The sequence below is a fragment of the Salmo salar genome, chromosome 16 (genome assembly GCF_965601325.2).
Source record: "Salmo salar chromosome 16, fSalSal1, whole genome shotgun sequence".
Taxonomy (NCBI): Eukaryota; Metazoa; Chordata; class Actinopteri; order Salmoniformes; family Salmonidae; genus Salmo; species Salmo salar.
Window position 1 is genome coordinate 43,472,648 of NC_138306.1, and position 27,353 is coordinate 43,500,000.

A 27,353-nucleotide genomic window follows, 5' to 3' on the forward strand; every position below is an offset into this window, starting at 1 on the left:
CATGGTCTTGTCTGTTCTGAAATATAAAGTTTGAGCAGTCTCCACCTAGGATTACTTGAGTCCCTCATCTTGACACTAATAAGATTGAGTGAGACTTGACTACTACTTTGGGCTATGGCTTAGAGTTAGGGACTCCTACTGCATCTTAAGGTGAGTTTGACTAGGTGAGTCATGTTGTTTTGACAGGTTGGGATTGAGTTCAGCACTGCATATACATTTGCAAAAAGGCCGGTGCTCTTTATTTTCTGTTAAAACGTTAACCTTTTTAATAGTCCTGCCATTTGCATTGGTTGTAAAACATGTTTATACTTCACCTCTAGACAGCTAAGATACATTTTAAACTTGTATACAATCACTCCAGTTCAACTCAACTTTAATTGCACCTGTTTAACAGAAATTATTGCTCTTTGAATTAATCTCATACCACAAAATGTACAGTCGAGAGAGGGACACATGAATTGCAACCATGGATTTCACAGTACCTTGTCTGGTACTTGGCTCAGTAGAGGCTCTATCAGGAGGGGGTTCACACTAGAACAAAAGCCAAGGCAGAGCTGACAGGGGGTCCAGGGTCCTGGCCAGAGCTGATCTGAGAGCAGGTGACCAAGCCCAAGGCCACTGGCGGGGGGTGATATACCGCTGAATGTTAGCACGGCTGGGAACAAAGCCCTGTGATTAGGAGGGGAAGTGATAAAGAAAGCGTATTGAGTTGAGAGCATGACTGCAACAAAACACTTTTCCTCCAAATGCTTCCATGAATTATGACTGCCGTCATTGGGTCAGGGCTTATTGTTAGCTATTCTCTCCCAGTGTCCAAGAACAGGAGAGGGAAAACGAGAGAAGGACTGGCGTCTGTCTCTTCTGAGCCATCCAAATTGCTGAGTTACTGGTTTTTGAAGGCTTGGTTTCCCTGAAGTCAAGCCTTTCATTCAGGTTGTTTTGAAATGTATGCAGCCGGTGTGGGTGGCTGAATTGTTGCTGCTGTCTAAGAAAAGCCTCCTTGATGACAGAGAGTGCTCAACCATAGAGTGGCGTGTACAAATCTGCCCGGCTGCCATCACAACTGTTTTCATCCTGAGAACAAACTTGCTCGTGACATTTAGGACAAAAATGTTAAAGAATACAAAAAAAACCTGCTGGGTAAAGACTGAACAGAGTCCCAGTCTGTGGATGAATCACATGAGTGTGGCTAATCAGGTTAGAGGGGCCGGATGGTTGTGATCTATCAGCCACGTAGGCTATACATATGAATATATACATCTGATGATGTTGGTAAACAAGTATCTCAGTACACCTCAGCACATTTGAAAGTAGGGCTGGGCGATGTGGCCAAAATCTCATATCCCGATATAGGTCATTTCATATCCCGATAACGATACATATCAGGATATAGCACATTTTCTGTAAATTCAGTGAGTAAATTGTTTATATAAAATGACCACATGTAAAAAGGCCTATTTCTTATTACATTTTGAATTATACTCAACAAATAAAAGGTACTTACTCATATTTGATTATTTCTCCTTTTATTTAGAACTTTTGAGCAACAATTCAATTAAGCATGTAACAAAATATATTAATGTATAAAATCTAAAAAGGTAAATAGAAAAACCAACTATAGTTGCAAGCAAAATAAATATAGGCCTAAAATATATATGTTTGGGGACTTGCCCGTTTTGCATGTTATTTTGTCACATATCAATTTGCATTTGGTACATTGGGTCGAGTGTTAGCACCAAGTCACGAAAGCACCAACTCATGAAACCACCGTTTCTCGACCGTGTAAATTGGGGCCATGTCTTTGCAGATGTAAGTTGTAACGGCAGCTGTTATCTCCTTCCATCTTCGAGATTCTTTGCCATATGGTGTGCCGCGGACAAAAGCCTCTTTCAACGTCTGAGTCGGGGGTTTGTTTTGAGCACTGTACTGTACTTTTTTGCGTCTCATCCGTAGACTCTCTCCGTACTGTTTCACATGATTCTTGCGTAGGTTAGTGGTGTTTGAGCCTGTTGTCGGGACAGGCCTGCGGCATATTTTGCAGAGGACGGTTTTCTGGTCCGTGTCAGACTTTTCATACCCAAAACAACGTCCATGCGACCCGACGTAGCCCCTCTTTTAGGTACGAGCTCTGTGTCACGTTCACTCAATGTTTTTTTTGTGTTGCAAATTTCCTTCCACACAGCACTTGTGTAAGAGCGCAAAGCGTCGTCCTATTGACAAAATATATTGCTGTAAAGTGTGATTTGCAACACAACTAAATAAACGATAGAGCATAATATGAAACAATAGATGTTTTTCTATTGTCACACGATATATATCGTCATATCGCCCAGCCCTATTTGAAAGTATTGAACTGATTTCACTCAGAACGTTGTTAGAAAACCAAGCTTTGTTTGAGTCACTTGTAGAAAAGTCTACATGAAGTACGACTACAAACTGCCTGTGGAACTGTGTGGCTGTTAGCCAGTTTTAAACATGGGCGGTGGTGCGGGTTTGTCCGTGATGTGCGGAAGTCCCTTTTAGGGTTGCAAAGGGTCGGAAACTTTCCCGGTAAATTTCTGGAAATTTTCCATGGGAAGTTAAGCCCGGGAAAGTTAGCTTATAACAGTGAACCTTTTTTGTGGGATACACACAAGGCAATTCTAGGTCTTGTTGGATATTGTTTTGTGAAACTATTCCCAATTCAATGGAATTGCAACCCTCTGCATGCACAGTGCATTTTTCCATCACATGTGCAGTGCACTCTTCAATCACATGTACAGCTGATTCTCAAGATCTTGAACACTAATGAGATGCTATTGAGCCCACACTACTACACTGTCTGAGCCAAGGACCACATGCTTTCTGGTAAGTTTTGATTACAATACTGGGTGGGGTGAATATATTTTATATAACATACATTTTTTTTGTTAACTAGTAAATAGTAGCCTACAGCAAAGTGTTTAAATCATTTCTAACCTTAACAATTTCTGCTAGTTAGTTTTTGCTACCATGTGGGTTTTAGCTTGCTTGAGTGTGTTAACTGAGTGTTAATTCACTGGTTTCCATTCATGTTTCATTTAAAAACATTTATCTTACAAAGGAGTTGTTTAATCTAACTGCTTAACTATTTATCTGTACATGGAGTTGGATTTAATTTTTTTACTACTTTTTTCCCCTAATCTTTACAGGAAAATGCCAGGGGCACGATCTGATGTGTGGAGACACTTCCCTGCAGCTAATGTAGAAGGAAAAGCTGTGTACGTTTTGCAAATACTGTGCCGAATCATATGTGAAGAATGCAACAAAGATGCAGATCATCTGGCCAAGTGCATAAAGTTCCCTCAGCACTCACAACAAGAAACCTCTGACAAAAGTCCCTGTACTTCTATTCAAGGTGAAAATGATGAATCGGACACCTTATCGATAGCAACAGCTCATGGTCCTCCTGGAATCAGAAGTTTTTTTGACTCAATGGAGGAACGTAGTCAGAGAAATGCTGATGAATGTCTTGCCCGAGCTGTGTATGCAACTGGTTAATCGCTGATGCTCACAGACAATGTGTATTGGAAGAGATTTCTGAATGTTCTTCACCCATCTGACCAGACATGCTTTATTTACTCATTTTCTGGATGCAGAGTTCAACAGAGTTCAAGTGAAGGTCAAGCAAATCATAGAGATAGCAGACTGTATTGCAATAATCTCTGATGGGTGGTCGAATGTTCGTGGGCAAGGAATAATTAACTACATCATCTCCACCCCTCAACCAGCATTCTACAAGAGCACAGACACAAGGGACAACAGACACACCGGTCTCTACATTGCAGATGAGCTGAAGGCAGTCATCAATGACCTAGGACCACAGAAGGTATTTGCACTGGTGACAGACAATGCTGTGAACATGAAGGCTGCTTGGTCTAAAGTGGAGGAGTCCTACCCTCACATCACACCCATTGGCTGTGCTGCTCATGCATTGAATCTGCTCCTCAAGGACGACATGGCACTGAAAACAATGGATACACTACAAGAGAGCCAAGGAAATGGTTAGGTATGTGAAGGGTCATCAAGTTATAGCAGCAATCTACCTCACCAAGCAAAGTGAGAAGAATAAGAGCACCACATTGAAGCTGCCCAGCAACACCTGTTGGGGTGGTGGTGTCATCATGTTTGACAGTCTCCTGGAGGGGAAGGAGTCTGTCTAAGAAATGGTCATATCAGTCTCTCGACATGGACAGTCCCATCAAGAGGATCCTCCTGGATGATATATTTTGGGAGAGAGTGGTAAGCAGCCTGAAACTCCTGAAACCTATAGGTGTAGCCATTGCACGGATTGAGGGAGACCATGCCATCCTGTCTGATGTTCAGACTCTGCTTGCAGATGTAAGAAAAGAAATCCGTACTGCCCTGCCCACTTCACTGTTGCTCCAAGCAGAGGAAACTGCAGTTATGAAATGCATCAAAAAGTGTGACGACTTCTGCCTGAGGCCCATACTCGCCGCAGCGTACATGTTGGACTCCAAGTATGCTGGCAAGAGCATCCTGGGGCCATGCTTCTACACCTGCATTACTTGCTGTTTGGGGTTTTAGGCTGGGTTTCTGTACAGCACTTTGAGATATCAGCTGATGTAAGAAGGGCTATATAAATACATTTGATTTGATCCTGTCTGGCGCAGAGATCAACAAGGCCTATGGTGTCATCACTACCGTGTCTCGCCACCTTGGCCTGGATGAGGGCAAAGTTCTTGGCAGTCTGGCGACGTACACTTCCAAGCAAGGGCTTTGGGATGGAGATGCAATATGGCAGACGTGCCAACATATCTCATCAGCCACCTGGTGGAAGGGACTTTGTGGATCTGAGGCTCTTTCCCCTGTTGCCTCCATCATCCTCCAAATCCCACCAACATCAGCCGCCTCAGAGCGCAACTGGTCCTTGTTTGGGAACACATACACCAACGCACGCAATAGGCTGACCAATGCAAGGGTTGAAAAATTGGTGGCCATCCGGGAAAATTTGAGGCTTTTTGAGCCTGACAACGAGCCATCGTCAACAACTGTGGAAAGTGACAGTGAAGATGAGGCCTCAGAGTCTGATGTTCAAGAGGTGGACATTGAGGAGGTCCAGGGAGAAGACATGGAAGCCTGAGAGGAAGACAACCAAGGCTTTAGTTCCTAGACTATCATTTTACAGATGTATGTTGAAAACGATATTGGGAGATGCGATGGATCATTGGGGATCATTCAATATTCCCTTTCTTTTGTTGTTCAATGAAATCATCCCATGTGAAGAGTCAACTCATTTAATTACATTTCAATTTCTAACTAAATAGTTTTTTATTTCTATTGGAAGGATTTAATCATTTGCAATTATGTCTACTTATGATAAACCTTTTACCTTTATGTTTCTGTCTCTATATGATATGGTAAATATGTCCAATGCAAAAACCATCTACATTTTAAATGGTATTAATATTAATTTGCATATATTCCCGTTAAATCCCACGGAAAGTGTTCACCTCTGAATATTCCCCAAAATGTGCAACCCTACTTGCAGTCAAAGTATCTATATAATATTGTTCAAAATAACATTGGGATACGCAACTATCATTCCCACCCTCCCCTCCCCCCATCCCGTCACAAGCAAACACACTGTCCTACTCAAGTTTGCCAAACGAAGTAAAATCAAATCTAATTTTATTGGTCACATACACGTGTTTAGCAGATGTTATTGCGGGTGTAGCTAACTGCTTGTGTTTCCAGCTCCGACAGTCTATGTATCCCTACTGTATGACAGTGAATTGCGTATGACTGGGCTTGCCTATGCGGTGTCCTACAGGCACAGACAGCCGGTTGACCTGAGAGCACCTGAGTGGCGCAGCTGTGACACCCAGTATGGAACACTCCCACAGACAGTGACAAGCTCCTTTCCCACCTGCTGGCCAGCCCTGTAGGACAGCTGAGAGGGAGAGAGAAGAGGCATGGGGGGCATTGAGTAATACCCATCTGATGACTCAGGAGTGTGTGTGTGTGTGTGTGTGTTCTGCAATGATCTTGAAGGCTCCTGCCACCTGTATGAGTTGAACCTGACCTAGGCCTCTGTACCAGAGAGGACGGTGTTGAAGGGGAATGTCAGGGTCAAAAAGGTCAACGGGCAGTTGGAATAAACCAGTACAGCCAACGATAAAAGGGGAATTAGAGATGCACCAAGAGACGCTACAGAACGTGCAGCTGGCTAAATAAACATCTATTCAATCAACAATATGTGTAGTGTCTGCAGCAACAGTCTGTTTCAAAACAATTAGCTAACCTCCCAAGGGCATGATTGCTCCACTCTAAAACTTCCCCAGTGTTTTGGTCGTGAAGTGACTGCATTCCCTTACATCGTCTTCTTTCAATCAAAACTTCCAATATCAGCCCCAGACTGAAATCCAACCGAATATCCCATGGAATGTTTTATCGCATATCCTGACAACATGATAGGAACGATGCCCAAAGCAAGGGACCAGGAAGTCACTACAGAAGGCTTCCCGATGGATGACCGCATCAGACTTCATGATGCCCACCAGAGTATGGCGGCAGAAGGTTGAAGGCCCCCACATTTAAAAGGCATTGTGCCAGGTGCACTGGGTAGCAATGAAAATATAAATTAAAAAAACACTTAAAATATATATTTTTTACAATAGCAAGCCTGGTTGACCCAGAGGGAGGTCCATCCTCTCCATGTACATGTGCCGGTAGTGTGGTGCTGGAAGGCCAGATTATTTATCTGGGCTAATTGCTGAGAGGGGGGCTAAGGGAGGAAATAGGCTAGCCTGTGCATGTCTGTGATTTAGCAAGGTTGATGCACGTTTAAACACACACCACCAACATAAACAGGGTGGGTTTTATCATCGCTGGGCTGGTGTCATATCATGTGGAGAGAATCCCGATGAGTTCATGTATATCTGTAGTGGGGGCTGTGCACACACACAGCACTCATAAGGACAAAAGGCTCCAACTCTGTCGCTCTTACAGGATTAAGCTTGCCAGTTAACATTGGAAACCGACAAGCTTTTTGGCCATCAATGCTGCCAGTGGTTATTATAATCATCAAAGCCTCTTAACTTTTATTAGGTGTGTTCACTAAAAACACATCAAACAGGTTCCGTAGTTGTGCAGCAACATATAGGTCGAGCCCCATTGAAGCATTGCACACAGCAGGTGCCTCCTGCTTCCACATACACAGTGTAGGTCACTCTATGGTACAGGCTACAGAGACTATTCCAACCCCAACAAGGCCTCTGAGCAGACACTTTGCCTGTGCTCTCAAGGGACTGTATTTTCTCAAGGCCCAAAGGTGAAGAAAAAAAAGACGCCTGAGGGAGGCCGGCCGGCAGCGTTTTAAAAGACTTGGCAGAACATGCCATCGTGTAAACAATGGAGCGACGCAAGGGAAAAGAAATGGGGGGGGGGGGGGGCAAAGAACAGGGGCCCAGTAGAGGGACTGACCCTGGCTGACTGTCGGGGCCCGGCGCTGGAGCAGTGGGTTGGGCGTTGGGCCGTCCCTCTGCAACTTGCCCCTGCCCTGTGCCACTGGCCCCCAGCCCTGATCTTATCTGCCCCCAGCTCTCTGGCCCTTTCTTCCCCTGGCACACAGCGGGATCTTTTTCTTGGGACCAAGCCCTTCCTACTATTTAACAGCAGGTCAGGATCCCGGGGCAGGCGGCGGGGCGCTGGGCAGGTCACCCTCTAGTGTGTTGAAATGACATGGGCAGTGTATTAAAGACAAGTCGGCATTTCATAACAGTTTATACCAGGGGTGCCCGAGGGCCGGATCCAGCCCGAGAGCGGGTCCAAGCCGGGGACAAACTCAAGATACTTTAAAATGACTTAGTTTCTTGACTGTGTCCTGCTCGCTAATAATCATCTATATTAAAGCTAAACAGTTAGTGAGCATCGGAAATTCCAAAAACGATGAATAGAGCACAATTTTTTGCTAATTTTGACCGCAAGGAAATATAACCAATTTCCAGTGCGGCCTTCCAGACCTCATTGAAGACCAAATGCAGCCCCCAGGGCAAAGTTAGTTGGACACCCCAAGTGTCGACAGTATACCAGTATGGGACTTTTGAGGCCATTCATTGTTAAACATTGCTGGATGGTTGCACTGAAGTCAATGCACAAAGCAGAGCACTGGGATAATTTGAGGCAGCATCATCCATTGGATTTGTTATATATAATTATTTATTATTTATTTATTATTATTATTTTTGCTATTATTATTTTTACTATTATTATTTTTACTAACAGCCATATAACTTGGGGATTATCCATCTGGATAAAGAGCAGATACAGCCATTCTTACCCTTGGTAAGTATTTGATCTATATTTAAGCACTAGTAAAACGGAGTCCTGGCTACAGTCTGATCAATCCAACAGGTTTCTCATCTTGTGACCAAAACATCAATACCTCACCTTTTCAGTCCCGCTAAACAGGAGTAGAACAGTTAAAGGGTAGGAAGCATCAGTTTTTGCTCATCAAAGTAATACACAATGGGGTCAAAGACTTAGTAACTGAGTTGTAGACATGATCTGGTTACCTATACAGTGCCTTCAAAGTACTCATACCCCCTTGACTTATTCCAGATGTTGTTTTGTTACAGATATGAATTAAAAATGGATTAAATAGATGTATTTTCTCACCCACCTACCTACACACAATACCAATAATGACAAAGTGAAAACGTTTCGACATTTTTGCACTTTTATTGAAAATATAGAAGTCTAATTTACATAAGTATTCAAACCCGAGTCAATACTTTACAGAAGCATCTTTGGCGGCGATAACAGCTTTGAGTCGTCTTGGGCATGTGTATCAGCTTTGCACATCTGGATTTGGGGATTTTCTCAAGCTCTTAAGTTTGATGGGGAGCGGCGGTGAACAGCAATCTTCAAGTCTTTCCACAGATTTTTTGATTGGATTCAACTCTGGGCTTTGGCTGGGCCACTCAATGTCTTTCACATTCTTGTTCTGAAGCCATTCCAGCGACGCTTTGGCTGTATGCTTGGGGTCATTGTCCTGTTAGACTGGGGCGCAGATTAACCTTCCAAGGTCGTTTGAAATCTGAAGCAGGTTCTCATCAAGGATTTGCCTGCATTTGGCTCCATTCATTGTTCCCCCTATCCTTACCAGTCTCCCAGTCACTGCCACTGAAAAGCATTCCTCCAGCATGCCACCACCATGCTTCACAGTAGGGATGGTGTTAGACGGGTGATGAGCGGTGCCTGGTTCTCTCCAGACATAGCGCTTTGCATTCAGGCCAAAGAGTTCCAGAATATTTTTCCTTATGCTGTCTTTCAAGTGTCTTTTTGCAAACTCCAGGCATGCTGCCATGTCCCTTTTTCTCAGGATTGGCTTCCGTCTGGCCACTCTCCCATAAAGCTCAGATTGGTGAAGTGCTGTAGACTTGTCCTTCTGGCAGGTTCTCCCATCTCAGCCATGGAACTCTGTAGTTCTGTCAAAGTGGTCATTGGGTTCTTGGTCACCTCCCTGACCAAGGTCCTTCTTGCCTGGTTACTCAGTTTGGTCGGATGACCAGCTCTAGGCAGAGTCCGGGTTGTTCCATATTTTTTCAATTTCTCAATGATGGAGACCACTGTGCTCTTGGAAACTTTCAATACTCTAGAAATAGTTGTATAACCTTTCCAAGATATAGGTCAAATGTGGGACTGAATATAGAGACAGGTGTTTCTAAATCATGTTCAAACAATTGTATTGGCGACAGGTGGACTCCAATCACATTGTAGTGACATCTCAAGGATGATCAAAGGAAATTAGATGCATCTGAGCTCAATTTGGAGTGTCATAGCAAAGGGGTGTAAATACTTCAGTAAAAATATTTTAAGGGGTGGTATGTAAATGGATAAGAAAAAAATCTATTCCATTCATTTTGAATTCAAGCTGTAACAAAATATGGAATAAATCAAGGGGTATGAATACTTTCAGAAGGCACTCATGTTCATTTTTTTACATTATTAATAGCTTATTTGCAGATATGTTCTAAACTACCCACAATCTACTCTGCATTAGTAAGCTCGAGCTGGCTAATGTTAGTCACAAGCCATGCAGTTCTAGTGTTGGCAGTGGTGAGCTATAACCCACCAATCAGATTCCACACACATGCGGGGGCGAATGATCTCCGTCAACCAGAGTTTTTCCAACATTGGCTTAGTACTAGTACGCTTCAGTAGCTGACTGTTTCATTTCTATCTGCCTGGTGCCTGTTGACTCTTCCCTGACCGGTTAAACAGCCTCTTCCTATGGCAGCCAACTCAGCCGCTAATCGATAATTCTCCGCTCTGTCTACTTTATATCTGCGGGCTTTTTGTGTTCGGTGGGTTTCTTCCTATACTACACTCGTCGCTGTTGTTCTCTGGCTTACTACTTAGCTTACTACTTAGCTATGTCGAACGTGGTGGTTGACTAGCTAGGTTAGTTAGCAGGCTAAAATAACTATCTGGCTTGATGGCTAAGATAACAGCATATACAGGGAACCTTATTTGATAACTGGTTAGATGGCATTATACTTTTCCAAAACTTTGGTTTACTTTAAATGTACAGTAGCTGTAAGCTCGGTGTTGATAGCAACTGGCTGACTCATGCAGTGTTAACTTAACATTAGCAGACTATAGGGCTAATGAAGCAGGATCTGTTTTATTTCTGTAGATATATATGGATGATTTATAAAACCAGGCACATTCAACCGTTAGGCTATTGATTATAGACCTAATTAAGTTGGGGTTTCCTCCTCCACTTTTCTTAGACAATTAAGGCAAAGGCTGTTTTCTCATCTCCCAACGCCGCTGCTGCCTCCGCCGCATTGTTTTAAACAGCAATCTGCTGGTTAACTTTGCTATTATGCACAAAGCAACATGGTCTAGGAAAAGGTGCAATTTAACAGCGCACTGATGTGTTTCAGAACCACAGACAGCGACCACTATTCAACGCGTGCATTTGTTATAAAATGTGTTGCACCATTGTTCTTACATAATATAACCATATACATTTTCAGTAGCACGTCTTAGACTGATGGACTGTGCCATCCCCACGGCCTCCACAATGGATCAGTCCACTCAGACAGGCGTGAATCAGACAGGTGTCTTGTACAGAATTATTTATTTTTTGCTACTGCTCGACTAAAGAAATCTCGGTCGACCAAACAATCGACCAGTAGACCAATGGGGTCAGCCCTAATTTGAAGTTATTTCTGTTTGAGTTTACGTTACAGGGAATAGGCTGGCTTGCCAGGTCCTCATATTACATCACACGCCGCAAAAACATTTTACGCCAAACTGATCGGTTTTATGTTATAACTCAAAATAGAAAAGTGAGGTGTAACTTTGCATTGGGTCTTTTGATGCATATACTAATTCAAATACATATTTCACATTTATGCTACCTACCCTTCTAAAGCTCCTTTGGCAAGTCTGGTTAAACAACTTCGGAGAGGGTGTGTGAGTGGGTGGCAGTTGTACAAACAGAAGAACTCAGTGATATAACTAAAGTCTCAATGGTCAGACAGGTTTACACAGAGAGCCTGAATGGCCAGACAGAATGACAGAGACACTAGAGCGCTACGACAGAGAGATCCAGGCGTTGTTACCTTTAGAGCATGGGTAACGACGCCCCTATGGAGCTCGCTCTCACGACAGCAACCTGGACCAATGGGAGACAGACAGGAGAGTGTAACTATTAAACACATCTATCAAAGGCACCGAACCCTTTCTCTATACTGTCACCATGTATAAACACACTCAAGGGATACTAAAGGTCAACTGGCGGTTAGCACGAGTGGTAAGGAACTTTGAAAAGTTTGACCTGAAGAAGAACATCACAAAAAGTATGGTGTCAGACTTTAGACTGAAAACATGAGGACCCATTTTGAAGACCATTTTGTAAGTTTCAGTTTGAGACTTCACTGGATTCATATTCCTGTCAAAACAAAAATAACACTTAACACTCTTTAAAATATGTGTTCGGTATCTGAATGTTTAGTGCATTGCAGAAGACACCATAATGATTTGACAACTTTGTTTTTGAGAGGTACTATACAGCACCCCCTTGTATGCCTCAGTCAGATATGACCTCGGCGATATACAGTGCATTCGGAAAGTATTCAGACCCCTTCCCTCTTTCCACATTTTCCTACGTTACAGCCTTATTCTAAAATTGATTAAATATTTTTTCCCCCTCATCAATCTACCCACAATACCCCATAAGGAGAAAGCAAAAGCAGGTTTTTAGAATTTTTGCAAATTTATTACAACTGAAAAAACATAAATGCCTTATTTACATAAGTATTCAGATCGTTCGCTGTGAGACTCAAAATTGAGCTCCGGTGTGTCCCGTTCCCATTGATCATCCTTGATGTTACTATAACTTGATTGGAGTCCACCTATGGTCAAATACATTGATTGGACATGATTTGAAAAGGCGCGCACACACACCTGTCTATAAGGTCCCACAGTTGACAGTGCATGTCAGAGCAAAAACCAAGCCAAACCGAGGTCAAAGGAATTGTCTGTAGAACTCCAAGACAGGATTGTGTCAAAGCACAGATCTGGGGAAGGGTGCCAAAACATTTCTGCAGCATTGAAGGTCCCCAAAAACATGGGGGCCTCTATCATTCTTAAATGGAAGAAGTTTGGAACCACCAAGACTCTTCCTAGAGCTGGCCGCCCAGCCAAATTGAGCAATCGGTGTAGAAGGGCCTTGGTCAGGGAGGTGACCATGAACCTGATGGTCACTCTGACAGAGCTCCTCTGTGGAGATGGGAGAACCTTCTAGAAGGACAACCATCTCTGCAGCACTCCACCAATCAGGCCTTTATGGTAGTGGCCAGACAGAACCCACTCCTCAGTATAAGGCACATGACAGCCCACTAGGAATTTGCCAAAAAGCACCTAAAGGACTCTCATACCATGAGAAACAAGTTTCTCTGGTCTGATGAAACCAAGATTGAACTCTTTGGACTGAATACCAAGCATCACTTCTGGAGGAAATCTGGCACCATCCCTACGGTGAAGCATGTTGGTGGCAGCATCATGATGTGGGCGTGTTTTTCAGCGGCAGGGACTGGGAGACTAGTCAGGATTGAGGGAAAGATGAACGGAGCAAAGTAAAGCGTGATCCTTGATGAAATTCTGATCCAGAGCGCTCAGGACCTCAGACTGGGACGAAGGTTCACCTTGCAAAAGGACAATGACCCTAAGCACACAGCCAAGACAATGTAGGAGTGGCTTCGAGACAAGTTTCTGAATGTCCTTGAGTGGCCCAGCCAGAGCCCAGACTTGAACCCGATCTAATATATCTGGAGACCTGAAAATAGCTGTGCAGTGACGCTCCCCATCCAACCTGACAGATCTTGAGAGGATCTGCAGAGAATAACGGGAGAAACGCCCCGAATACAGGTGTGACAAGCTTGTAATGTCATACCCAAGAAGACTCGAGGCTGTAATCGCTGCCAAAGGTGCATCAACAAAGTACTAAGGGTCTGAATACTTAAGAAAATGTAATTTGTTTATTTTCAATAAATTTCTCAAGGCACCTGCAAATTCCCGGACATTTCTGGGGGGAATGACCCTAGCCAACAGGTCCCAAATCCAACAGGTCCCAGACGGGCTCATTGGAATTAAGATCCGAACTCTTCACTGGCCATGGCAGAACACTGACATTCCTGTCTTGCAGGAAATCACTCACAGAACAAGCAGTATGGCTGGTAGCATTGTCATGCTGGATGGTCATGTCAGGATGAGCCTACAGGAAGGGTACCACATGAGGGAGGAGGATGTCTTCCCTGTAACGCACAGCGTTGAGATTGCCTGCAATGACAACATGCTCAGTCCGACGATGCTATGACACACCACCCCAGACCATGACGAACCCTCCACCTCAAAATCGATCCCACTCCAGAGTACAGGCCTCGGTGTAACGCTCATTCCTTCGACGATAAACACGAATCCGACCATCACCCCAGGTGAGACAAAACCGCAACTCGTCAGTGAAGAGCACTTTTTGCCAGTCCTGTCTGGTCCAGCAAAGGTGGGTTTGTGCCCATAGGCGACGTTGTTGCCGGTGATGTCGCCTGGTGAGGACCTGCCTTACAACAGGCCTACAAGCCCTCATTCCAGCCTCTGACTATTGCGGACAGTCTGAGCACTGATGGAGGGATTGTGCGTTCCTGGTGTAACTTCAGCAGTTGTTGTTGCCATCATGTACCTGTCCCGCTGGTGTGATGTTCGGATGTACCGATCCTGTGCATGTGTTGTTACATGTGGTCTGCCACTGCGAGGACGTTCAGCTGTCTGTCCTGTCTCCCTGTAGCGTTGTCTTAGGTGTTGTCTTAGGCGTTGTAGCGTTGTCTTAGACATAGCAATTTATTGCCCTGGCCACATCTGCAGTCCTCATGTCTCCTTATAGCATGCCTAAGGCATGTTCACGCAGATGAGCAGGGACCCTGGGCATCTTTCTTTGGGTGTTTTTCAGAGTCAGTAGGCTTCTCTAGTGTCCTAAGTTTTCATAAATGTGACCTTAATTGCCTACCGTCTGAAAGCTGTTAGTATCTTAACGACCGTTCCACAGGTGCATGTTCATTAATTGTTTATGGTTCATTGAACAAGCATGGGAAACAGTGTTTAAACCCTTTACAATGAAGATCTGTGAAGTTATTTTGATTTTTACAAATTATCTTTGAAAGACAGGGTCCTGAAAAAGGGAAAAACATTTTTGTTGCTTAGTTTGGAAAGAAGAATAAGAGTGTTCCTGTGCAACACTGCTTCATTTTAGAATGTGAGACTAGGGCTGGGCGGTATACCGTATTTTACGATATACAGGTATTGATGTTTGGAATCTCAAATATATTTAGATTTGTTTTACACTTTTTGGTTACTACATGATTCCATATGTGTTATTTCATAGTTTTGATGTCTCCACTATTATTGTACAATGTAGAAAATAGTAAAAATAAAGAAAAACCCTTGAATGACTAGGTGTCCAAACTTTTGACTGGTACTGTACATCTGAATGTTTTTTGAGCAACAGCATCTTCTAAATCAGAGGCATAAGTGAAGCAAGAATATGTTAGCTACATGAAGTAGCTAAGAGAAAACATTCAATGTAGCCAAAGATTATAGGGTCCCCTAGGAAACACTTGTCAACACTTTGGTTCCTGCCTTGTCACAAAAACTCCCCTGGCATTTATTTGCTTTCATGTCAAACACTGTATTCAAAGTGCCCACTACTGTATTCTAACTATAGAATTAGAATAATCATTCTATTTCCATGATTCCAACAGTTCACCCAAGTGTTTTGCTCTAAATCACAAGTCAAATCGCAATTGCAACATTTGTTAAAAATAAGGCTTAGTTTGTTTGCCCATATTGTGCAGACCTACTTGGCAGTATGGAAATGATCTCGAATGAGTGCAGGGAATGCTGAAAATTATTTTAGGTTGAAATTGAATTGAACAGTATAAAACAACCAGAATTGAGAAAGACCCATTGAAACCACTTAGAATGTATGTACAGTTAAGTCGGAAGTTTACATTCACCTTAGCCAAATACATTTAAACTCAGTTTTTCACAATTCCTGACATTTAATCCTAGTAAAATTCCCTGTTTTAGGTCAGTTAGGATCACCACTTTATTTTAAGAATGTGAAATGTCAGAATAATAGTAGAGAGAATGATTTATTTCAGCTTTTATTTCTTTCATCACATTCCCAGTGGGTCAGAAGTTTACGTACACTCAATTAGTATTTGGTAGCATTGCCTTTAAATTGACTTCTTAGGGCTAGGCCCCTTTTTAGAAATGTTTTGTCTGAATGACGTGCCCCAAGTACACTGCCTGTTGCTCAGGCCCTGATGCCAAGATATGCATATAATTGGTGCCATTGGAAAGAAAACACTTAAAAGTTTGTAGAAATGTTAAAATAATGTAGGAGAATATAACAATAGATATGGTAGGAGAAAAACATTTTGAGAGGGAGAATCCTCTTAGAAAGGCAAGTAAAAGGTCATATTGAAAACGAATAAGAAATCAGTTTTAGTACAGGGACACAGTCTTGGAAATTCGTGTTTGCGCGCACCATGAAGACAGGATGCACCTGCTAAAATCGGTTTCCTATTGAACATACTACTTTCCATAAGAAATATTATCGTTTGATTACATTTTACGGTATCTGAGGAGTAAATAGAAACATTTTGACTTGTTGAAACAAAGTTTAGGGGTAGATTTTCGGATTCCTTTCTCTGCATGTTGAACGAGTGGATTACTCAAATCGATGGCGCCAATTTGGGATATAAAGAAGGATTTTATCTAACATAACAACACGACATGTATTCGCTGGGACCCTTTGCATGACAAATCAGAGGAAGATTTTCAAAAAGTAAGTGAATATTTAATCGTTATTTGTGAATATATGAAACCTGTGCTGGTGTAAAAATATTTTGATGTGGGGTGCCGTCCTCAAACAATCGCATAGAATGTTTTCACTGTAATAGCTTCTGTAAATCGGACAGTGCAGTTAGATTAACAAGAATTTAAGCTTTCAGCCAATATTACACTTATGTACCTAAATGTTTAATATCCATAATTTTTATGATTATTTATTTGAATTGCGAGTCCTCCAGTTTCACTGGAAGTTGTCCCACTAGCGGGACGCCTATCCCGTTCCCAAACAAGTACCAGTTGCGCTCTGAGGCGGCTGATGTTGGTGGGATTTGGAGGATGGAGGCAACGGGAAAGAGCCTCAGATCAACAAAGTCCCTTCCAACAGGTGGCTGATGAGATATGTTGACACGACTGCCATATTGCATCTCCATCCCAAAGCCCTTGCTTGGAAGTGTACTTTGCCAGACTGCCGAGAACCTTGCCCTCATCCAGGCCAAGGTGGCGAGACACGGTAGTGATGACACCACTGGCCTTCTTGATCTCTGCACCAGACAGGATGCTCTTGCCAGCATACTTGGGGTCCAACATGTACGCTGCGGAGTATATGGGCTTCAGGCAGAGGTCTTCACGCTTTTTGATGCATTTCAGAACTGCAGTTTCCTCTGCTTGGAGCAACAGTGAAGTAGGCAGGGCAGTACGGATTTCTTCTCCTACATCTGCAAGCACAGTCTGAACATCAGACAGGATGGCATGGTCTCCCCCAATCCATGCAATGGCTACTGCTATAGGTTTCAGGAGTTTCAGGCTGCTTACCACTCTCTCCCAAAATATATCATCCAGGAGGATTCTCTTGATGGGGCTGTCCATGTCGAGAGACTGATATGACCATTTCTTAGACAGACAACTTCCCCTCCAGGAGACTGTCAAACATGATGACACCACCACCCCAACAGGTGTTGCTGGGCAGCTTCAATGTGGTGCTCTTATTCTTCTCACTTTGCTTGGTGAGGTAGATTGCTGCTATAACTTGATGACCCTTCACATACCTAACCATTTCCTTGGCTCTCTTGTAGAGTGTATCCATTCTTTTCAGTGCCATGATGTCCTTGAGGAGCAGATTCAATGCATGAGCAGCACAGCCAATGGGTGTGATGTGAGGGTAGGATTCCTCCACTTTAGACCAAGAAGCCTTCATGTTCACAGCATTGTCTGTTACCAGTGCAAATACCTTCTGTGGTCCAAGGTCATTGACTGCCTTCAGCTCATCTGCAATGTAGAGACCGGTGTGTCTGTTGTCCCTTGTGTCTGTGCTCTTGTAGAATACTGGTTGAGGGGTGGAGATGATGTAGTTAATTATTCCTTGCCCATGAACATTCGACCACCCATCAGAGATGATAGCAAAACAGTCTGCTTTCTCTATGATTTGCTTGATCTTCACTTGAACTCTGCATCCAGCAAATGAGTAGATAAAGCATGTCCGGTTGGAGGGGTGTATGCTGGGCAAAGAACATTCAGAAATCTCTTCCAATACACATTGCCTGTGAGCATCAGAGATGAACCAGTTGCATACACAGCTCGAGCAAGACATTCATCAGCATTTCTGACTACGTTCCTCCATTGAGTCAAAAAAACTTCTGATTCCAGGAGGACCATGAGCTGTTGCTATCGATAAGGGGTCTGATTCATCATTTTCACCTCGATTAGAAGTACAGGGACTTTTGTCAGAGGTTGCTTGTTGTGAGTGCTGAGGGAACTTTATGCACTTGGCCAGATGATCTGCATCTTTGTTGCATTCTTCACACATGATTTGGCACAGTATTTGCAAAACGTACACAGCTTTTCCTTCTACATTAGCTGCAGTGAAATGTCTCCACACATCAGATCGTGCCTGTGGCATTTTCCTGTAAAGATTAGAAGAAAAAAATGTTTCTTAAAGTACAATTCCATCTACAGATAAATAGTTAAGGATTTTACAGATGTATGTTGATAATGTTTTTGGGAGATGCGATGGATCATTGGGGATCATTCAATATTCCCTTTTTTTTGTTGTTCAGTGAAATAATCCCATGTGAAGAGTCAACTCATTTAATTAAAGTTCAGTTCTTAACTATGTTGTTTTTGCATTTCTATTGGAAGGATTTAATCATTTGCAACTATGTCTACTTATGGTACGGTAAACAGTTTGTTTGTCTCCATATGATAATGTAAATATATCCAATGCAAAAAAAACATCTACATTTTTAAATAATATTAATATTAATATATTCCCGTTAATTCCGAAGGAAAGTTTCCACCTCTGAATATTCCCCAAAATGTGCAACCCTAATAGTGAGTAATATGTTTGGAACATCAAATTGCAATAACATTTCAGTATGAAATACATATTGTATTGGCACCTAAGAATCGTGATAATATCGTATCGTGAGGTCCCTGGCAATTCCCAGCCCTAATGTTTGCTCCCAAATATTTCAGCCCTCTCCGGTCTATTCTAGTTCATTTCATTTCAATTCAATTCATTCGTCTGTGTGTGTATATGGTTCTGGTTTCAGTCACTACACTAGTGGTGTGGTTGATTTCATGTTCTGGTATGCACTGGGTTGGACACATACTCTGGGATATACTTTTCCTCTCGTACTGGGGAAGACTCACATTCTCATTTAGTGGTGTCATTGTGTTCTTGTTTCAATGAAGCTGTGCTCTGTGGGCTTGGTGACTTATCTGCAGAATGGAGAAGGAAGAACTGAAGATCGTGAATAAGGATGAGGAGGATGAGATGGTGTGTTTCCTTATTTTACTTCCTCTTCTTTTCCCTCCCGCTCTTCCTACCCCTCCCACGCTCTTTCTTTCCCGCTCTCTCGCACTCTTTCTTTCCCGCTCTGAATTGCACGTATGCCAACGCCTAATAGTTTATTCAAATCAAATGTGACACGAACTCATGTTAACTTGACTCAAACTCCCCTGATGACCCCATATGAACTGCCGTTTTAACCGTCCCCCCTGGCCCCCGCTAGGAGCTCCAGGGTTACCGTGTGTGTCGGTGGCGTGTGGCAGTGGTGAGCCTGGGGGTGCTGTGTACAGGGGGTTTCCTCCTGCTGCTGCTCTACTGGATGCCAGAGTGGTGTGTGAAGGCCACCTGCACCCGGACCACCGTCAGAGAGGCCGAAGTGGTGCTGCTCCAATCCACCGTAAGTCAATGTCCTCCTCACCACAGCGGCAACCAATCAATGTTTTCATACCACTTCATTTTAAAGTCGACGTATCTGCCACCGATTTGTAGTTCGTTAGCGTATTTATAAGTATCTTATTAGCCATTTATTAGGCCTTAATTAAGTGTTGTCTTATTAAAACATAAGTCATGTGTTACTGGACAATCCTTAATAACCACACCTCTCCACGCCCATGAGCAAAAGTTTATAAGGATTTCCTGACACTATGGATTTGTGTAGGTTCATGAAATACAGCCAACATTCAACAAAAAATGTGACGTAAACAATTAGCATCGAAACTTCCATGGTAATCACAATGACCACTTTCAGGACACACGTCACCATTAAATATTTATCAATCATATTAATGTTCCTTCCTACTGTAGGATATGAGAGAAGTTGAAGGTGTCAATCTGAGTTTTTGCACCACCTGTACAAACACGTATAATGCATCAAAATCTAACTGTCCTTCACTGAATCATAGGCTCTTCACATACAAAGGAAATGTAGCTTCACTGTCCAAATTCGTGAATACCAGAGAACCTGTCACTGCTGATGGTGTGTGTGTCTCAGGATGACTTTAAGCGCTGGTTCCTGGCCAAGGTGCGTGTGATGCTGGCCCCCGGAAGGGACCCCTTTGACAGCCTGGAGACCCAGACCACTCCCCCCATGGCCAATGGACACTCCCCCCACCCCTCGGACGGCTTCACCCAGGAGTTAATCAGGAAGTACGCAGAGTACCAACCCACTCAGGTAATAACACGCGATGGCACACACAATAACACACGTCTGTCTTTTTTGCTTTCTTTACCGGTTTCTTTCTCGCATACGCTCACGCTCAAAAGTATACACCTTTATGGTCAATGAAATGGGGGGAAAAGCACAAATCAAAAAAGTTTCTGCCTTAGTTATTTTTGATAATATTCTTATTTTTTTCTCCCTTCAGATTCGCTATTTTACACTCCATAGCACAAAGTACTACTGGAACGACGAGGTCCAAAATTTTGAAGTATTAACGTAAGCAATTTAACAGACTTATTATAGCCAGTGACCTGGATATTTTCCAAATGGTTTGTGTAATGCGTGTCTAAGCAAATGTTCTAATGGAGGCCTCGTTTCCCTTCTTTCACACACACACACACACACACACACACACCACACACCCCACAGGGGCCTGGAGGACCGGGAGGTGACCTGTTCCACCGTCCACTCAGAGCACAGCGCGGGGCTCACCAGCAACCAGCAGGAGTACAGGTAACTTATACCAAGCACCTTGTACAGAGTGGAAGGCCATGATGGTTTGAGCAATGTGATGTGTTGAGGTTAAATTCACCCCATAGGAATGCTTGGTTTTGGTGCATTAGCTAAGTCACTCAAAGGTGGTACTGATACCCACAAAATGTATATTGTTACTCTATTACACTGAACCCTGCCCTTCCTACGGTAGATTCATTACCCCATCCCCCAGTGCTAGACTTCACGGTTGAAAGCAGATACTGTTATACCACTGCAGGCCACAGCAGCCTCTCTGTCACCTTAGACGCCCAGACTTCCAATGCCCAGTCACCTCACAAAGCCCTGACAACACTTTCTAATAGCCCTGTTGGGTGTCAGTCTGCTCAGAGCTGGCCTTCTGTTCCCCATGTGTGACTCAACCAGCATCTAGAGGGAGGGAGGGAGAGAGGGTGTTCATATGTGACTCACCCAGCATCTAGAGGGAGGGAGGGAGGGAGAGGGAGAGAGGGTGTTCATGTGTGACTCACCCAGCATCTAGAGGGAGGGAGGGAGGGAGGGAGAGAGAGAGGGTGTTCATGTGTGACTCACCCAGCATCTAGAGGGAGGGAGAGGGAGAGAGGGTGTTCATGTGACTCACCCAGCATCTAGAGGGAGGGAGGGAGAGAGAGGGTGTTCATGTGTGTGACTCGCCCAGCATCTAGAGGGAGGGAGAGAGAGAGGGTGTTCATGTGTGTGACTCGCCCAGCATCTAGAGGGAGGGAGAGAGAGAGGGTGTTCATGTGTGACTCGCCCAGCATCTAGAGGGAGGGAGGGAGAGAGAGAGAGGGTGTTCATGTGTGACTCACCCAGCATCTAGAGGGAGGGAGGGAGAGAGAGAGAGGGTGTTCATGTGTGACTCACCCAGCATCTAGAGGGAGGGAGGGAGGGAGGGAGGGAGAGAGAGAGAGAGAGAGAGAGAGAGGGTGTTCATGTGTGACTCACCCAGCATCTAGAGGGAGGGAGGGAGGGAGAGAGAGAGAGAGAGAGAGAGAGAGGGTGTTCATGTGTGACTCACCCAGCATCTAGAGGGAGGGAGAGAGAGAGAGGGTGTTCATGTGTGACTCACCCAGCATCTAGAGGGAGGGAGGGAGGGAGAGGGTGTTCATGTGTGACTCACCCAGCATCGAGAGAGAGAGAGAGAGAGAGAGGGTGTTCATGTGTGACTCACCCAGCATCTAGAGGGAGGGAGAGAGAGAGAGAGGGTGTTCATGTGTGACTCACCCAGCATCTAGAGGGAGGGAGAGAGAGAGAGAGAGAGGGTGTTCATGTGTGACTCACCCAGCATCTAGAGGGAGGGAGAGAGAGAGAGAGAGAGGGTGTTCATGTGTGACTCACCCAGCATCTAGAGGGAGGGAGGGAGGGAGAGGGTGTTCATGTGTGACTCACCCAGCATCTAGAGAGAGGGAGAGAGGGTGTTCATGTGTGACTCACCCAGCATCTAGAGGGAGGGAGAGAGAGGGTGTTCATGTGTGACTCACTCAGCATCTAGAGAGAGAGAGAGAGAGAGAGAGAGAGGGTGTTCATGTGTGACTCACCCAGCATCTAGAGGGATGGAGGGGGAGAGAGAGAGAGAGAGGGTGTTCATGTGTGACTCACCCAGCATCTAGAGAGAGAGAGAGAGAGAGAGAGAGAGAGAGGGTGTTCATGTGTGACTCACCCAGCATCTAGAGAGAGAGAGAGAGAGAGAGAGAGAGGGTGTTCATGTGTGACTCACCCAGCATCTAGAGGGATGGAGGGAGAGAGAGAGAGAGAGGGTGTTCATGTGTGACTCACCCAGCATCTAGAGAGAGGGTGTTCATGTGTGACTCACCCAGCATCTAGAGAGAGGGAGAGAGGGTGTTCATGTGTGACTCACCCAGCATCTAGAGAGAGGGAGAGAGGGTGTTCATGTGTGACTCACCCAGCATCTAGAGAGAGAGAGAGAGAGGGTGTTCATGTGTGACTCACCCAGCATCTAGAGGGAGGGAGAGAGAGGGAGAGAGGGTGTTCATGTGTGACTCACCCAGCATCTAGAGGGAGGGAGAGAGGGTGTTCATGTGTGACTCACCCAGCATCTAGAGAGAGAGAGAGAGGGTGTTCATGTGTGACTCACCCAGCATCTAGAGGGAGAGAGGGTGTTCATGTGTGACTCACCCAGCATCTAGAGGGAGGGAGAGAGAGAGAGGGTGTTCATGTGTGACTCACCCAGCATCTAGAGGGAGGGAGAGAGAGAGAGAGGGTGTTCATGTGTGACTCACCCAGCATCTGGAGGGAGGGAGGGAGAGAGAGAGAGAGAGGGTGTTCATGTGTGACTCACCCAGCATCTAGAGAGAGAGAGAGAGGGTGTTCATGTGTGACTCACCCAGCATCTAGAGAGAGAGAGAGAGGGTGTTCATGTGTGACTCACCCAGCATCTAGAGAGAGAGAGAGAGAGGGTGTTCATGTGTGACTCACCCAGCATCTAGAGAGAGAGAGAGAGGGTGTTCATGTGTGACTCACCCAGCATCTAGAGGGAGGGAGAGAGAGGGAGAGAGGGTGTTCATGTGTGACTCACCCAGCATCTAGAGAGAGAGAGAGAGGGTGTTCATGTGTGACTCACCCAGCATCTAGAGAGAGAGAGAGAGGGTGTTCATGTGTGACTCACCCAGCATCTAGAGAGAGAGAGAGAGAGGGTGTTCATGTGTGACTCACCCAGCATCTAGAGGGAGGGAGAGAGAGAGAGGGTGTTCATGTGTGACTCACCCAGCATCTAGAGGGAGGGAGAGAGAGAGAGAGAGAGGGTGTTCATGTGTGACTCACCCAGCATCTAGAGGGAGGGAGGGAGAGAGAGAGAGAGAGGGTGTTCATGTGTGACTCACCCAGCATCTAGAGGGAGGGAGGGAGAGAGAGAGAGGGTGTTCATGTGTGACTCTGACCTACTTAATGTAGTGCTGTCAGTGTCGCACCTTATCAATGGTTTTATTAGACACACTGTGTCTGTGTGTGTGAGACAAACATTTGTTATAAAGTTGAATGAGTTGTTAGTTTGAACTGTAAATGCTCAACCTTTTGTTCTCTCGTGCTTTCCCACAGGAGACTGTTTTTCGGAGTGAATGAAATTGCAGTGAAAGTGCCTTCAGTTTTCAAGCTGCTAATCAAGGAGGTAGGAGAGGTGTTGGGTGTAAATGGGAATAAGGTGTTCATAACCACTACTTAAAGGATGCTTGATTTTCTTACCAGAGCTCATTTTCTCTGACAACTAATTGATAACATAAGTCTATACGAATTATTTACATCCAAAGGTGCCTATCGAAATGAATAGCTAATTTATCTGAGATAATGATGAAGATAATGAGCTCCTGTGCCTGCCATTCTAATGGGAAAGTTCTGTTGAATGGAAGCCAACTTGGCTTTAAGCTTTTTTTCTGAGCGGCCAGATTTAGATTCTGAGTTGTTGCGGGGAGGTTGTCTTTAGTCTAATGAGTGAACACTGTGAACAGGGCCAACAATGGCCGTAAAAACAGCATTTTCCACCGCCGCAGTTCCTCTCAGCTCCTTATTGTCTTTCTATCTCTCTGACGTCTCTCTCGCTCTCTTTGACCTCACGGTCTCTGCGACAGTCTCCATGTCTTTGTGCTCTGTCTGTCTCCCTCTCTCTCTCTCTCTCTGTCTGTCTGCTGCACTCTCTGTATAAAGAAACAAATTGAACCATGTGTCAATAGAGATATTTCACATTTATACCCTTTTCACACTATTGAGCCAAACATGAGATATTATGGTTAGCCTGCTATAGGGCTTAATCAGGTATTATTCTAGTGAATGTCAAAGTGGATGTCTTGTTGCAGCTTGTTGTTTGACATGCCTCTTTCTTTCCCTCCCTCCTGCAGGTCCTCAACCCTTTCTACATCTTCCAGCTCTTCAGTGTGATCCTGTGGAGCGCTGATGAGTACTACTACTATGCCGCAGCCATCGTCTTCATGTCCGTTATTTCCATAGCTACCTCTCTGTACACCATCAAAAAGGTATGTCTGTCCCCGCCCCTTGGTCACCCCTTTCTGACTCTTTCTCAACCCCTCTCATCCCCAATCTTATTATTCCTTCCACAATTTGGAAAAATGTATTCAGTAATCAAAAGGTGAGTCTGGGGCCTTTCTGAACTGGCTTGAACTAGGCTCATCTGGACAAAACAGACTTTAGCCCCCTCCCCACTCTAGGGCCCTGGGTTCACCCCCTTACAATCACACTGCATAAGTAGAGAGATGGAGGGAGGTGAAGGGGTGGAGGCTTCTCCCGGGGCCCTAGGTTTACACAAAGAGAAGGAGAACGCCCCCTTAGAATCACACAGCATATGGAAGAGGGAGATAGAGAGAGGTTGGATGGATGATAGATGGATGGGGAGGGGGAAGCAAAGTCTTCTCTGGAAATTTCAAGGGACATTGAGAATCTATTAACTAGAGGTCTGTTTTTGTAGCACCTGACATGTGGTGATGCTTATTGGCTGTTCTCTCCTTTTCAGCAATACATCACGCTTCACGACATGGTGTCAGCACACAGTATTGTCCGAGTTTCAGTCTGCAGAGCCAGCAACGGTTTGTCTAATATACCTCACTAAGATTTCATGCACTTTGACTAGTGTTCAATTCACCAGTAGAACGGCACACTTATCCGTGTGTGTGTGCGCGCTCCCACAGCGGGCTCAGGCTGTGCATGTGATGCCTCAGCATTTTCCCCCTGCTGCCCAGAAGGGTGTGAGTAATGTATGATGTTCTGAACAAGACTGGGGCTCTGACGCACAGAATTCCTCTTTTATCCTCCTCCCTTCCTTCCACTCCTCACTCCCTCTGTACTTTCCCTGCATTCCCCTCCTCTCTCCCCTCTCCCTTCTCTCCACACCTGCTCTCCCCTCTGTGTTGAATCCTAATAGACATCGAGGAGGCCCTGTCCACTGACCTGGTGCCCGGCGACGTCATGGTCATCCCTAGCAACGGGACCATCATGCCCTGCGACGCGGTGCTGGTCAGCGGCACCTGCATCGTCAACGAGAGCATGCTGACAGGTGAGACTTTGAGATTCTGCCTTCTCGCTCTCTGTCACTGCTGGTCACTTGCCAAATACAAAATTCTAAAATATATTTATTTGACATTTGTGCAAAGCCTCACACAACACTACACTCTGTAAATACCTGGCTCTTCCTCCTCCCCCAAGGCGAGAGTGTGCCAGTCACCAAGACCAACCTCCCCAACCCGGGCGAAGGGGACAAGGAGGGTGACGTGGCTTACAGCATGGAGGAGCACAAGAGACACACCCTCTTCTGTGGCACGCACGTCATACAGACCCGCTTCTACTCAGGGGAGCTGGTCAAGGCAGTGGTGGTCCGCACAGGTTAGCCGTCTGTGTGTCCGTTCGTGTCCTCACAACACACACAGTATACCTTTCCAAGTTGTTGTACGATCATGATCTGATTTTGGATAATAAAATAAGGAGCGTTTACCATATTCTGATTGTAGCTCCTCCTCCATCCCCCAGGTTTCAGCACGGCTAAGGGCCAGCTGGTGCGCTCCATCCTGTACCCCAAGCCCACCGACTTCAAGCTGTACCGCGACGCCTACCTCTTCCTGCTGTGCCTGGTGGCTATAGCTGGCATCGGCTTTGTCTACTCCATCGTCCTCAGCGTCATGAACAAGGTACTGGACCACACAGTACACTATACTCTGGCTGGGCTACTGCTGGGCTGGGGAGGGAGTGGGAGGGAGAGTGACGAGTCCTATAGAGGCTGTAGAAGGTTTCTATGTCACAGTGGACTATTATGGCTAGTTAGCTTCACAACCAATTCGATCCCTACATTAACCCCTGCTGTATTGTCATTTTTGTCCTTACCTTCTCTGCTGTACCCCAGGTGCCAGCCAAGACCATCATCATTGAGTCCCTGGACATCATCACCATCACCGTGCCCCCCGCGCTGCCCGCTGCCATGACGGCGGGCATCGTGTACGCCCAGCGCCGCCTCAAACGCATCGGCATCTTCTGCATCAGCCCCCAGAGGATCAACATCTGTGGCCAGCTCAACCTGGTCTGCTTCGACAAGGTGGACACACACACACACACACACACACACACACGCACACACACTTGGTAGAGGAGAGGCTGTGCTGGGGAAACTAGTCGTGGTCTGGTGATCCGGCATGGTAATCGCCCTGCTCAACAGTTAGTTCAATATATCTCCCCTATTCACTTTGTGCCTCTGTCCTCAGACAGGTACACTCACAGAGGATGGATTAGACCTGTGGGGAGTCCAGAGAGTGGAGAAGGGGACTTTCCACCTGTCAGAGGAGAATGCCTACAAGGACACTCTGGTTAAGTCCCAGTTTGTAGCCTGCATGGCCACCTGCCACTCTCTTACCAATATCGATGGCAAGCTGTCCGGAGACCCTCTGGACCTGAAGATGTTCGAGGCCACAGGCTGGGTGAGTGACTGAAACTTTACCCTTAATCTCTGACCTGTGTGTCTTT

The 27,353-nt window shown here is 45.1% G+C and overlaps 1 protein-coding gene across 4 annotated transcripts in view; it reads left to right on the plus strand.

Moving 5' to 3' along the window:
* LOC106573868 (polyamine-transporting ATPase 13A3) overlaps positions 1 to 27,353 on the plus strand; it is a 70,154-nt gene that overhangs the window by 18,622 nt on the left and 24,179 nt on the right. For all 4 annotated transcript variants that reach the window (XM_014149281.3, XM_014149278.3, XM_014149282.3 and 1 more), the window contains 13 exons: positions 19,096 to 19,180; positions 19,416 to 19,589; positions 20,184 to 20,363; positions 20,557 to 20,627; positions 20,781 to 20,864; positions 23,937 to 24,006; positions 24,731 to 24,865; positions 25,360 to 25,432; positions 25,768 to 25,899; positions 26,049 to 26,225; positions 26,370 to 26,527; positions 26,740 to 26,928; positions 27,095 to 27,307. In XM_014149281.3, coding sequence (XP_014004756.2) covers positions 19,130 to 19,180; positions 19,416 to 19,589; positions 20,184 to 20,363; positions 20,557 to 20,627; positions 20,781 to 20,864; positions 23,937 to 24,006; positions 24,731 to 24,865; positions 25,360 to 25,432; positions 25,768 to 25,899; positions 26,049 to 26,225; positions 26,370 to 26,527; positions 26,740 to 26,928; positions 27,095 to 27,307 — 1,707 coding nt within the window. In that variant the 5' untranslated portion in view covers positions 19,096 to 19,129. The remainder of the gene's footprint in view (positions 1 to 19,095; positions 19,181 to 19,415; positions 19,590 to 20,183; positions 20,364 to 20,556; positions 20,628 to 20,780; positions 20,865 to 23,936; positions 24,007 to 24,730; positions 24,866 to 25,359; positions 25,433 to 25,767; positions 25,900 to 26,048; positions 26,226 to 26,369; positions 26,528 to 26,739; positions 26,929 to 27,094; positions 27,308 to 27,353) is intronic.